Source organism: Amphiprion ocellaris, chromosome 24 (assembly GCF_022539595.1).
Source record: "Amphiprion ocellaris isolate individual 3 ecotype Okinawa chromosome 24, ASM2253959v1, whole genome shotgun sequence".
NCBI classification, from domain to species: Eukaryota; Metazoa; Chordata; class Actinopteri; family Pomacentridae; genus Amphiprion; species Amphiprion ocellaris.
The window spans coordinates 14,296,436-14,310,782 of NC_072789.1; the positions used below are offsets into that span (position 1 = coordinate 14,296,436).

General features: G+C 39.2%; 1 protein-coding gene, 1 non-coding gene and 1 pseudogene across 2 annotated transcripts; 2 read left to right on the top strand and 1 right to left on the bottom strand.

The window, feature by feature from the left end:
• The first annotated feature begins 1,904 nt into the window (after positions 1–1,904).
• Positions 1,905–11,407, top strand: LOC111581797 (actin-related protein 3-like). The gene is made up of 12 exons (XM_023290141.3): positions 1,905–2,086; positions 3,155–3,210; positions 4,308–4,432; positions 4,524–4,634; positions 5,219–5,314; positions 5,672–5,779; positions 5,862–6,005; positions 7,659–7,832; positions 7,983–8,075; positions 9,895–10,020; positions 10,186–10,269; positions 10,366–11,407. Exons 1-12 carry the CDS (start codon positions 2,043–2,045, stop codon positions 10,459–10,461), a joined length of 1,257 nt encoding a protein of 418 aa, XP_023145909.1. The 5' UTR covers positions 1,905–2,042; the 3' UTR covers positions 10,462–11,407.
• Positions 11,408–13,099: 1,692 nt separating this feature from the next.
• LOC111581851 (5S ribosomal RNA) lies at positions 13,100–13,218 on the bottom strand. The gene has a single exon (XR_002747285.1). It is a non-coding gene; the product is annotated as a 5S ribosomal RNA (ribosomal RNA).
• A 395-nt stretch (positions 13,219–13,613) lies between these two features.
• Positions 13,614–13,732, top strand: LOC111581857 (5S ribosomal RNA; annotated as a pseudogene).
• Positions 13,733–14,347: the final 615 nt, after the last annotated feature.

The following is a 14,347-nucleotide window of genomic DNA, read 5'->3' on the forward strand; positions in this document are numbered from 1 at the left end:
ATCTCCCAGTAAAAGAAATCTGTAGACTCACTATTTACCTCATCTAATGAATTCTAGTGGTTCAACAGTGATTATGAGATGATGTTGTTGCTCAGTTCCACCACAAAGCAACGACCAAAAGATACCACTTGTGTTCTGTGTTTGTCTCAGTGAAAGGACAGTCCTTCTTCGATAGTGGCTTCCTGGTGGATCTTTGCTCCTCCACAGACAATGATGAAACAAATTGTTTCACCCACGGTTCTTGATAGATATTTTCCATCAAGCGGCCTGACTCCAGAGGAAGGAGACGAGGACGGTTTCTATCAGCAGATGAGCCAAGGGCTTTTCAGGAGACTCGTTGTGGTGGAGGGACTCTAGTGTGAGTGATGAGTCTGCCTGAGGACAAAGGGCCAATGTTCTCAGGCCCGGGGATTGGCTCTAATGTGGTAAGGCGTTCTCGAGACAGAATCCAGCCCTAAAGCTCATTCGTTCTCATACATCGTCTTTATCAGTGGCCCTCCATGCAGTTGTGGAGGGTTAGGGCCATTTTGTCTGGCCTTTGATGGCACCTAAATCACTGATATTATCTGGTGGAGTCAGCAGAGTGAGATGAGGTTGGCTGCTATTTTTTGATCAGGGGGAAAATCGACAAAGACAGAAAGGTTACAGAAAATAGTTACAGAAAGGTCTGCACCATTGTTTATGCACTGAAAGCGTTTTTTTCACTTTTTGTGTCTAATTGTGTATTTGCAATATAATTGTGACACATGTACATTCTCTGCAGTTCACACAGCAACTAAGCCTAGAGTTTGTATATAATAGGTATTTTGAGCATTTTAATATCTTTTTTTTATTAAGTTTGGATTGTTATTCATATTCTGCTTATTTTTTATTGGTACAGCCTGAAGAGTGTGCTACTCTGACATAAGCAACCATATTAAAATAAAACAAAATATTTTTTATCCTTCCTAAAATTCTATTCAGTTGTTCCCATACATCTTCCAACCAGATAAAAAAAAATATAAAAATATCCCTTTATTAGCATCTATTATAGTGACACATTATTTATGAATTATATGAATTGCACAATAGATGAATGTAAGTCATAAAATGGGGAGGTTTTATGGTGATATGTATAAATTAAGCATTTGCACTGTAAAAAGTAGTTTCTGATTTTAAAAAAAATGTGTGAAATGCTTCACTGCGAGCTCCTTCAGTGGCACTTACATAAACCAAACCTTACAGTTTTTTTCTTCTCTGTTTGTTAATTTTTTTTATTCATATCCTAATTTATTGAACAATTTATTCTTAAAACAGGCCCAAAACGTGTTTTTTTTTTCTTGAGAGTAACTGCATTTTAAGATTCCTGGAGTGATAATAAGAGATATCCCAAATTTACTTAGGAAAACCATTTGGCTCTGATTTGTTAACAAAATACAACAAAAATTTTGATCCTGATTTTATGCAAAATTCTGATTTGTGTGACGGAAATATTTGAATATTTTCATTTTTGCATATTTTTAATGAGATAATACCTCAATTGCATCTGTAAACATACATTTTAGAATACTTGTAATACAATACAAATTATTTCCTTAATGTCAGTAAGTAATTGGAGCGATTATTTAGTGATATATGTTAGTTAAAATAGTTACCCTATTTTAATTGTAATAATTTGCCTTAAAGGGCATATTAAACTGTTGATTTGCTGAGTCCACAACAGGTCTATCTTGCTTATTTTTTTTAATAGGACATGTTTTAAGACTTTTTCGAGAGTGCTAGATTTTTTTTTCATCTTTTTTAATAATTCATGCTCGAAAGGGTTCTATTAAAATTCCCTACTCGGTTGCAGTAACAGTGTACGTCCGTTGGGGGCAGTGTTGTGTCTGTGAAGCTGCTGACTCTGCTCTAGAAGAAATTCCACCGAACCCGGAAGCGTTCCCGATTCGGCCGTGATTGCTATTCATTCAGGCTGCTGCGATTTAAATCAATTACTGCTAAGATATCCGCTGCTATCGGGCGCCTGGTATATTATCTTCTAGATAGATTAAAGGAGAGCAAGCATGGCTGGTCGGCTACCGGCTTGTGTTGTTGACTGTGGCACAGGGTAAGTAACAAAAAACGAGACGCTAGCTACGGTTAGCCTAGCTTTCATTGACCACATAAGCGGCTGTCAAACTTCCAGCTAACGCCCTGCTCTGGGGCTGCTTAGCCTGGGAGCTGCTGACATTTACTTCCTTCTAACTCCTTAATTCAGTGACAATCCTACAAATTAGCAAGCCAAAGCATCCGACTGGTTTATTTTGTGTGCTTTCATTCTCACTATTGCTATTTCTTTGCAAATCGCTGCTACTAGCCACTGAAGCTAATGTTACTTCCTGGAGAAGTGAGTAATATAAAGCTGTAAACATATTAACTAGTATATTTTACTCAGTTAATATACATCTGTGTTGTATCAGGTGTTGTGCCAAAAAAAGTGATCTTCTTCCAAAAACTAAATTCTGTCGATCATATTCATGTTTTTGCGTTATTTTCCCTGCTCTAAGACCTGGATTATAACCAGTCCATTCCATTTTACTGATACAAATAGCTTCAAAGGACCAGTTGAACTCCACAATCAAGTTATCCACTTGCAAAGAAGTGATTGCAGCTCATATATCGTGACTGAAATTATATTAGTGCATCAAAGTGGCTTGATTTCATTCATAAAGGTTATGTTTTTAAGATTGTTGCCCATTAAATAGTTGGAAATGAGATTATTTCTTTATTTTTTAATTTACATCTATCTGCAAATCATGCTAATTACAGTATAAACAAGGATATTAGACATACCAAGCATGTACTATATACTATAAACTATTGTTTCTATTCATCCTAAATGTTATATCCGATTACGCTGTAAACTCCAAACATTTTTTTGGTCACAGTCACTCTGTTTAAAGTTAATACACTTTTGCCAGGGTTGGAGTTAGTCTTGTGTTTTTTAAAATGTTACAACAGTTTGATCCTGACAAAAGCTGCTGTAGACATTTAGAAACTGGGTAATACAGCTTTAGGATGAAGGGTGCAATCAGTTTTTGGCAGATAATCACTTTTTGGCACGACACTGGCAAATATTGTAACCAGGAAGAACTGCCTTTATCTGAACTTCAAATCTCATTTTGTTCCTTTTTAGGTACACAAAGCTTGGCTATGCAGGAAACACAGAACCACAGTTCATTATCCCTTCATGTAAGTAAAAAAGAAAGCGCAAATTAAGTTTAATCAAATGACAGTTATTTCACCTGTAACTTCTTGCATCTTAAGTCATATCTGAGTATGTAAATATATTTATGGGTCACCATACTGTTAAGCGCTGTTATCATACAATTGCAATGAACACCATATGTTTATGTCTAAAATTACATAACAAAGCAACTATTAAATAAAGATTCTTCCTGTATGATTTTCCTCAAGATGACAGTGTCAGAATGTCTTCCTTTTACCAAATGGTAGATCTGAACAATGAATGGAAATATTATTGAAATCGCAAAATGTGCCAATGCAACATCCAAGCACTGAAGCTTAAAATAAAATGTGTCACAGAGTAGCACTATAGATGAAGCACTGTGGTGTTACAAAGATGCTTTGACCAACAAATTATTTTCTCTGGGCCAAATAAAAAAATGACCATTCCATCTAAAATTGCAACTTATATTCCACTCTCACTATCAGTCAAATTAATATTTATATATATAGATCTTTGCATACTTGTCAGCCGTACCACACAACCCATTGAGATAAGCATTAATTAGACAACTTGCCAGAAATTTTCAGAAGTTAAGAATAAGGCTAGCATCAAATTATGAACATTTTGTGGTCAACAACTACTGGTTACACAGTTTATACATAGAAACTGAATAAAATTCATACTGGGTTGTAAAGCTGGGAGGGTATCTAGTTGTAGGGGTTTAAAGCAATAGCAGTAATAAGCATCTTCATATCTTTCACAGCTTTAATTTTACACTTCTAGGAATATAAAACATAGAAAGCACAGTAACACTAATTTTCACCATATGGGACCCTGAAGCTGTATCCTTGTTATTAAGATTTTCTACTAAGTTCTACTGGTTGCATGGTTGATAAAAATGTGTTTTAAGGAGGAGTCCCAGCTTAGGATCATTACTGTAGGATGAACTGATTTACCTGGTTAAAGGAAGTTAGTCATTTTTGATTTATCATAGACTATGTCTTTTTAGCTTTTCTCTATGTGTATGTGTTTGTCATTTGTGGGTGAACGAGTGTGTGTTTCCACTTCATCACTCTTCTGTATTATCATTCAAATCCAGGTATTGCAATCAAAGAATCAGCCAAGGTTGGAGACCAGGCCCAGCGCAGGATGATGAAGGGTGTTGATGACCTTGACTTTTTCATTGGGGATGAAGCCATTGAGAAACCATCTTATGCAACAAAAGTACAGAGAGCTCAACTGAACTGTATGTTTTTTTGTTTGTGTGTTTGAGTAGAGGTTTAGTGTTAACACTGTTTTCTGTCCTTGTCTCCAGTGGCCCATCCGTCATGGGATAGTGGAAGACTGGGATCTGATGGAGAGGTTTATGGAGCAGATCATCTTCAAGTATCTGCGGGCAGAACCTGAAGACCATTATTTCCTTTTGGTATGACCAGAGTTGCATACAGTGATAGGAATTACAACCCTATATTTAGGTTAAAATTGTGATTAGAAAGACTTGCAGCAAGTGAGGTTTCCGTTTTTTTGTGGTGCTAGATCTGATGTAAAGAGTGCAGTAACATAACCAGGAATCTATGAAATCTAGTCACTGCACCTACTATAAACATTTGCATCCTAGAGTGTTCAAGCCAAGCCTGCCCCCATTTCCCTTAGTCAACAGCAGGGATCTGGTTTGTTGACGCACAATTCTAATATTGACAGTTGAGCCACTTAACCTAGACTATTGAGATTAAAGACTACAAAATACTTCAATACTTGGAGATTCAAATCTTCCAGCTGTCTGATTGTACAGCCAATAACATCCCTAAAGACAGGAAAATATTAACAGGATTTAGGAGATGCATTGAAAAATCTCTTGCAAACATATTAAGTTTGAAGAAAGGGTCATCCTGAAACATTTAAACCCAGTGTTTGTTCATCTGTTGCATAATTTAAGTCTTTTATCTCAGCTTTGGTGGCAAATTGTAGAATCTTTGCTCATTGTCATCCCTTCTGTCTCTTTCTCTCCAGACAGAGCCTCCCCTCAACACACCAGAAAACAGAGAATACACAGCAGAGATCATGTTTGAGTCCTTCAATGTCCCAGGCCTCTACATTGCTGTTCAGGTAAGCTTACTAAGCATTTGCATGACTGAAGTTGACACTTTCCGTATCTAATCAGTTTTCACATCCTCTGCAGCCAGCCTGTCATTGTACGGCACTCACATCTACCTGAAACCCATTTAAAACCAGACTTTTGAGTTGTAGATAGAATTAGATTTGACTCTCCTCAAAATGTGTTGAGATTTAGCAGATGCTTTCACTTCTTCTTTTTGAGTTTCAGTGAGTTTAATATAATTGCTTGATTTAAATACTCCTCATTGTCATCATTCAGCTGAAATTGTATGTAAGTGCTGACCAAATAAGGCCTTTAGTTATGGAAGACAGACAATTGCTTGTGCCTGATTATTGGATTTGTTTCAGGCTGTCCTGGCGCTGGCTGCTTCTTGGACATCCAGACAGGTGGGAGAACGAACGCTGACAGGCACCGTGATCGACAGCGGAGATGGAGTCACGCACGTCATCCCGGTGGTAGGTGTCGCTTTATTGTTTTTTTTTCCCCCATGCTCCCTCCTCATTCTCAGCCCTAAGCTTGCACATGTTTGGGTTCCAGGCTGAAGGCTACGTCATCGGGAGCTGCATCAAACACATCCCCATCGCCGGGAGAGATATTACATACTTCATCCAGCAGCTGTTGAGGGAACGAGAGGTGGGGATACCTCCAGAGCAGAGTCTGGAGACGGCTAAAGCTGTCAAGGTCAGTATGTTGGATGTTCATCAACTTATGTACTATTCGCACAGGATTAGTATTACCAACACTATTGTTAGGGTCTCGTTGGGTTTGGGCACAAAAAACAATTGGTTAGGTTTATGGAAAGCTTGTGGTTTGGGTTTAAATGATCACTTTTAACTTGGTATGTAGTCGTCATGGCAACAGTAAATATGTCAAAGCAGCAATGTGACTTGAGAACAGTGGGCAGCGTAGTCGGGATAACGGGCCGTCATGGCGTTTATATTAAGCCTGTTGAAAGATATGCTTACCGCTGCTACGCATATCATCCATCTCAATATCCTCCCAAATTTCCCTCTTGTTGATTTCATTTTGCCATTTCTGCGACTGATCCATAGGCCTGTTGTGTATGGGCCTACTCCTGCATTTGCTCCAGTAATTTCCACCGCAGCCTGCATAATTCAACCAGGAAAGAGGTAGAAAAAGGCTCTCAAAAACAACAACAATGAAAATACCCCCCAATCACTGAGATGCAGATTTGCACGGGACTAGAATTGTAACAGGACGTCAGTGTTTGGCGAAATATGGTAGGTAATTTGCGGGTGAATTTTTACTTTACAAATTACAGACATGGCGCATTCGCACAGATTAAGATCACTGACATCGTCCGCAATTATTCCAAATCACCATTGGTTCCGAGGTAATACTAGTCCTGTGCGAATAGTAGCCAGTATTCCATTTTATTTAGTAAAATGACATAACAGGAGGAATGTTTTTTTTTTTTTTTGCTAACTCACTAGCTGTGTTTCCATGTGATTGTCAAGTGAATTTGAAGCAAGCTTTTGAAATGTTGCTGACAATTTAACAAAAGACAATTAGGATTGTTCTCAAACAAACTAGGCTGTGTATTGTCAGAAGGTGGTGATATAAACTATGATGCTCCCGACTGTAATAAACAGAGCAGAATAAGCCAAGGAGCAAAACTAGTTCTTTGATAATTGCTAAAAACATAACCCTCAAAGGTGGTGAAGAAACAAAGTACATTTTGGCCAATTGGCCTTTGCAAATCGTTTTTAATCCCAGAACTTGTAGTTATTCTTTCATGCCAGCTGCCATATTTCATTCCAACACAAGACAAGACAGCAAAATAAGCAGAAACAGCTGATAAGTCATGAGTAAAATGTTCACTACATTACAACTTAATCAAAAAAGGTGGTGCCTTCTCCCACTATGAGCATTATCTCCTTTTCGATAAAGGTAAAACCACCTCCAGCAAACGTAAACATTAAGTGATGCCTTCAACAGATTGCAGTGGATGTTTTGTAGCTGTGCTGCCACTGTCATGTATTTCTCAGTTTGGCCACTAGAGGACAGTGCAGCAGTAGAACCATACACAGTTGCTCACTTAAAACTATTAAGCATCACAAACAGAGCAGTAGACCTTAAAAGTCAGTGAAACTTAAGAGTTTGGTCTAAAAAATGCATCTTCAATTTGTATTCCTCTCCCTTTAACAGTCAAAATGCTGCAAGATCCAACTTGGAGCGATTGTTGTGACTTCTAGAGAAGACTGGATGTTTGCATGTTGTAGTGATTTAAAACAGGGTGATGTTTGGTTTGAAACTTTTTGTTTTTGTCATATCCTTCATTCTAAAAGTTGCACTATGATGTTTTCTTTATAGGAGCGCTTCAGCTACGTCTGCCCGGACCTTGTCAAGGAGTTTAATAAGTATGACACAGACGGCTCCAAGTGGATCAAACAGTACACGGGCGCCAACGCCGTCACCAAGAAGGAATTCACCATTGATGTTGGATATGAACGTTTCCTCGGGCCTGAGATCTTTTTCCACCCAGAGGTAACAACATGTGTTGACAGACTTTTCACAAATATTCATATTTTCACTCTTAAATTGTGGTGGCATCTGATAAAACGATTTAGTAATTTTTGCCGTATTTCGCATTACTGGCAACTTTATTTTTACACATTAATATGTGGTTTCATCCAGTTTGCCAACCCAGACTTCACCCAGCCGATCTCAGAAGTTGTGGACGAAGTCATCCAGCACTGCCCCATTGATGTCAGGCGTCCACTCTACAAGGTACAGACATGCATCTTCTAATCATAATATGACATCCAGGGCCCTGTTCTAAGAAGTGGTTTTACTGAAAACTCTAAATTTGTTAAACCTGAGATGAGGAAAATCCTGGATTTTCCGCGCCAGAAGAGACGTAGCTCAAACTGTGAGTAAGCCTAACCTGCTTGTTGGGAAATTTTCTTCAACAAAACTCTGACTTTCTGTTTGAGCCTAAAGGAGCTGCCTGACAAACACTTTTATTACTCCGCCAAGGAACGCAGTGGGGTTATGTGACGATCAGCATTGGTCTGTCTGTCTGTCCGTTTGCTACATTACTCAGAAATGGACTAACAAATTTGGATGAAATTTTCAGGGAAGGTCAGAAATGACACAAGGACCAAGTGATTAGATTTTGGCAGTGATGCAGCTTATAGTCTGGACCCACGGATTTGTTAAAGATTTCTATCTGAGATTGCAGCACAGTGTCACTGTAACTATGACAACAAGTGAACACTACGTCAGCTGCCTGGTGACGATCACATAATTGTGATCCTACTACAAATCGACTGCTGCGGACTTATCAAGACTTATCCGTCGAAAATGATAGAAAAAACAATTTATGTGTGGGTGTGTTTCCGAGTCCCATCGATTCCCGCCGCCCGCTACATATTTATGTCACGCAATTCGATATCCGTACATAACGTACACATGTAGAATACATGTCTGTGCTAGACCCAAGATAATTTTGTTTGTGGGTATATCTATATTAAATGTCCACATTCTATAGTGCCGTGAGTTCTGATCATCAATAACAAACAAATCCTACATTTCTTAAAAAAAAAAAAAAAAAATGCTCCATTTCTGACAATACCATATGGGGGAATGAACAGCCTTGGCAGAGTACTGCGCTCTCTGAGTGCTTTTCTAGTTTCCTCGTTTTATAATCAATATAAAAGCACATGTTGAATACATTAACATCATCTAAACATTAAAATAGATATTCCATAGTTATCAAAAGGCAGTGATTAGCATTGTCTTTTCTATCACTGTTACTCTTTGAATTTTAATGCAGCTATCAGATTGGCAACCAGTTCTCCTGCAGTGAAACATTCACAGTACATTACTATAGTAATCTCTGTACAGTATATAAATAAAAAACAAACTAGCCTTTAGCTTTAGACGTGCTAAGCTGTAAATAATTGCCTTTCATGGTGCGAATGGTTGCAATGATCATTCTTAAAGTCTGCACATCATATTGGAGATTATGTGAATATTTCTGATTGTGATGTGGCAGATGTGCACATTGAACATAAATGCCACGCATTAATGTTGTAGGAGAGAAATTTTCTCAGAAGTTTATCCGTCAGTAGCAGTATCAAGTTGCTTACTTTTGTAGAGTTGTTTGTATTTCCAGTCAAGTGTCTTTAAGGATTTAAGGATGTTCATGGTCTGCCTGACTTTGGTAGTTTGCTAAAATGCATAAAGACTTTAATGTCGCAAATTGATCAACTGAGCAGCTGATCAAACTGCAAATGAAACACAAGTCCAGATTTCTTTTGATTGCAATGACTGTTTCTACGCAACTTGTGCTGTTGCAATTATGTGTCTTTTTCCTCCTTTTTTATACCATTGGAACCCTCAAACTCACACACTGAAAACAGCTGTGACATGAGTTGAATCTTCGAGGGTTTAGTGTCAAGGCCGTAGGGGGAAATTTGGGATTGGAGCAGCATTGACATCCTGTTGATTGAACTCACTGATCAGCTGCTCTGGAACCTGCTTTTAGAAATAGACCTCAGTACATAATAATGTGTGTCAATGTGACCCTCTACTTGTGTCACAGAACATTGTACTCTCCGGAGGGTCCACCATGTTCAGGGACTTCGGCAGACGCCTGCAAAGGGATCTTAAGAGGAGTGTGGATGCACGACTGAAAATAAGCGAGGAACTGAGCGGCGGCAAGTTGAAGGTAAAGAAAGAGTACAGTGGAATATGGATTGAATGAAAATGGGAAATGGCAATAATAGCTTGTACATCACAACTGTTTAGCTTGAGCCACAAATACACAGAATAAGCTTGCGGACAGTCTCTTTTTAAACTTTAATTTAAAAAACTGAATCCTCTTTGTTTGCAGCCCAAGCCCATTGATGTGCAGGTTGTCACTCATCACATGCAGAGGTACGCTGTCTGGTTCGGAGGATCAATGCTGGCGTCTACTGTGAGTATTTTCAGCTCCTCTGTCAACACATAAATGTCCTTCGGATGTATTTGTGACATAAACATGTAACGGAGAGGATCATTTCTTCCTCTGCAGCCCGAGTTTTACCAAGTGTGCCACACCAAGAAAGACTACGAGGAGATCGGGCCGAGCATCTGCCGCCACAACCCCGTGTTCGGAGTCATGTCTTAGGCATCAATGGAGTGCATTCAGCGGAGGCCGAGGAAAAAAAACGGAGGAAGCACCGCAAGACCTCACACGCTGTGGAAGTCCCATGAGCCTTTGCACGGATGCTCTGACAGACCTGTTCATTCGGATAGAGCGACAGTGGACCAAACAAACTGCCAAAAGAGTGGCAATGTCCTCTCAAATTTGAGGAAAGAGGTGACTCAGCCCAAAGGATCCTCAGATAAAATGTTTACTGCAATTAGGTTAATAATAGGTGATAAATCTTTCATTTCTGTGTGCCTCGTATATATGTACTTATTTTATCCTCACAGGGTTGTAATATGTAATTAATCAACATGGGTCCTGTATAAATGCACTTCTCTGTGTATATGGGTTGGGTTCTTGCTATATGTCATATACTCTAAAATAAGGGGTTGTTTCAAGAAACAGGACATGCTCAGCTAGGTCATTTACCACAACAACTTTCTGGACATGGCGTCATCAAATGGGTGCAAACATACAAGACATTGTTATAAAAATACGTCACCAGACATACTGACTATTGCTGATTTTCTTTTGTCTTCTTTTTACATCTCCTTTTTAAATAATCACCCTCAGTACCTGGAAGACATGAATTTGAATTTAGATGAAAATAAGTCAAACATTTAAAAAAATATATATAAATCTGTTCAAATAATGTTTCCCAGATTTCACTGAGACAAGTCCTGTCCTGTTTTCTCCTGCAGCAACGTGACCTATTGTCACTGCTTTCCTTTGACTTTTATTTGTATTAATCATCTCTTGAACAACATCAAAAAAAGTTGTATTAATATATGAACATGCAGTTTTAATGACTGTTGTTGGACCATCACTGTTGCCTAGATCTCAGTTATACTGGATAGCCTTGTACTGTACCAAATCTGGATTTCAATGCTGGCATTCCAATAAATGCCAAGGAGATATTTCTACAGTTGTAGTTTGTGTTTTGCTGTTATGTCAAGAATTATGTTTCATCTTTGTCTTTTGTTTTAAATGTCTCTTTTTACTATAACAGCTATGTCTGTATTTATGCTGCCAGTCAAAAGTTTGGACACACCTTCTCATTCAATGTTTTTCTTTATTTTTTACTACTTTCTACATTGTAGATACATGCTGAAGAATTCAAAACTATGGAGTAAGATCGATGGAATTATCTAGCAAACAAACAATTGTGAAGTAACTCTAAATGTTTTATATTTTAGAGTCCTCAAAGTAGCCACCCATTGACTGCTACTTTGCACACTCTCGGCCTTCTCTCCATGAGCTTCATGAGGTAGTCACCTGAGATGGTTTTCACTTCACAGGTGTGCCTTGTCAAGGTCCATTTGTGGAATTTCTTGCCTTCTTAATGGGGTTGGGACCATCAGTTGTGTTGTGCAGATGTCAGGTTGGTACACAGTTGACAGTCCTATTTGACAACTGTTAGAATCTATATTATGGTAAGAATCAATCAGCTAAGTGAAGAGAAACGACAGTCCATCATTACGAACTGAAGGTCAGTCAGTCTGGAAAACTGCAAAACTTTGAATGTATCCTCAAGTGCAGTCGCAAAAAACATCAAGTGCTACAATGAAACAGGCTCACGAGGACCGCCCCGGAAAGGAAGACCAAGAGTCACCTCTGCTGCTGAGGATAAGTTCATCCGAGTCACCAGCCTCAGAAATCACAAGTTAACAGCATGACAGATTAGAGCCCAGATAAATGCCACACAGAGTTCTAGTAGCAGACACATCTCTACATCAACTGTTCAGAGGAGACTGTACCAATCAGGCCTTTATGTTCAAATAGCTGCTAAGAAACCACTACTAAGGAAAAGCAACAAGCAGAAGAGATTGATTTGGGCCAAGAAACACAAGGAATGGATATTAAACCAATGGAAATCTTGGACATATTGGAGATCTTTAACATATTTAGAGTTATTTCACAATTGTTTGTTTACTACATATTCCATATGTGTTCATAGTTTTGATGCCTTCAGTGAGAATCTACAATGTAAATAGTCAACATTAAATGAGAAGATGGGTCCCGACTTTTGACTGGTAGTGTATAACTGATATTTTCCTTTAAAAAATCTAAAACTCTGATATTGACATAGAACGCTGTAAATAACTTGGATATTAATGTTACAGAACATCAGGAACCTGGATATATTAACCCACCACACAATCCGTTATCTGGATATTACTGTTACAAATCTTTCATCTCTTACTTTTTGCCATGTAGAACTGGGGTCTGTGGAACCAGAGCGTTTTGGAGCCAGCCCCTGTCGGACGGAGTGGCATTGCAAGTTTTTGACACTTTCTTGAGGCTTCATTTTTGGAGCCAGTCGCTATATGCCCATCTTTATTGTACAGTCTATGGTACAGCCACAACAGAAGCAACAACAAATCAGCATCAGCTGCAGCTGATCCACCTTAACTCTCTCACATACAGCCTCAATTGAAAGCAGGAGGCGCCACCTGGTGGTCGGAGGAGGAACCAAGAAACAGAGAAGGTCTCCTGCAGACGTGGAGGCAGAATCAGTTCACTTGTTGGCTTTTAATAACCCAGAGAAGTTGTAGTTGCCAGCTGTCTGCAGAGAATGAGCAACAGCGTCCTGTGCAGGTTGTGAGGAGACGTAAAAAGCTTACAGCACCTGGTATTCCCAGGCGGTCTCCCATCCAAGTACTAACCAGGCCCGACCCTGCTTAGCTTCCGAGATCAGACGAGATCGGGCGTATTCAGGCTGGTGTGGCCGTAAGCAACAGTCTCCTGAACAAACCACACTTTTATAGATGCTGCTGGGACAAGACGTGCTGTTATGTTTTCTACTTTGTGGATCTTCTACAACCTGAGAAAAACATTTAAATTGGCTGAACACGTCCTTTTCAGGAGCCTGTCTGTGTGACTCTGTTGTTCATGATGTCATATGAGCTCATTTATTGTCACACGTCTTTCTGTGTCACAAACGTTTTCATGTTGGGCTCAAGGTCAAGCTACAATCAATACCTTGTTGGGGAACGGCGGCTCTTTACTGCCGTGGTGGACAAAGTGTGTGAGTGTGTTCACAGCTTCTTGTCACGTTCACATTGACATCAGGACTCACATGATGGAGATGAAGGACATGTAGGAAAGGCCCCATAGTTCTGAGCACTGTTGCTTACGGCCACACCAGCCTGAATACGCCCGATCTCGTCTGATCTCGGAAGCTAAGCAGCGTCGGACCTGGTTAATACTTGGATGGGAGACCGCCTGGGAATACCAAGTGCTGTAAGCTTTTTACGTCTCCTCACAACCTGAACAGGACTCTGCTGCTCAATCACTTGACACAGGTGATGGAGCATTTTTTTTTTAACCGATGCTTCATCGAGGCTTTGTTGAAGCTTCGATACTTTGTTCAAAACATGCTTCATTACTGGAGGCTTCAATGACACACACAGCTCGAGTAGGACACCTAGTGGTCAATAAAATGAAATGCAGTCGAGACGTGTTATTGATTGGTTCATGGATTGTTTAGGATTTCATTCTCCATGCACATTCCTGTTCATCTATACTAGATGATTGTATGATTTCTAGTGGATACAATAATTACTAATAATGATAATGACAATAACTATGGAAGAGCATGTTTCTTATTTGACATGTCTGTCTGTAACCCTATATACTCTTCACTTCTTTTTTGTGTTGTGAAATATTTCAATGGTGCTACATTCATGAGATGCTCTACAAATACAGAATGATGTCATGCTCTACAAATACAGAATGATGTCATTTTCACATGGGGTTGGGGCAAATACAGATTATTTTATGGATTTTGGCAAAGTGGATCTTGGGGTTGATTGGTAAAGAGGGTGTGCTTTTGGAACTGGTCATGAGTTTTTATTCAGAAATA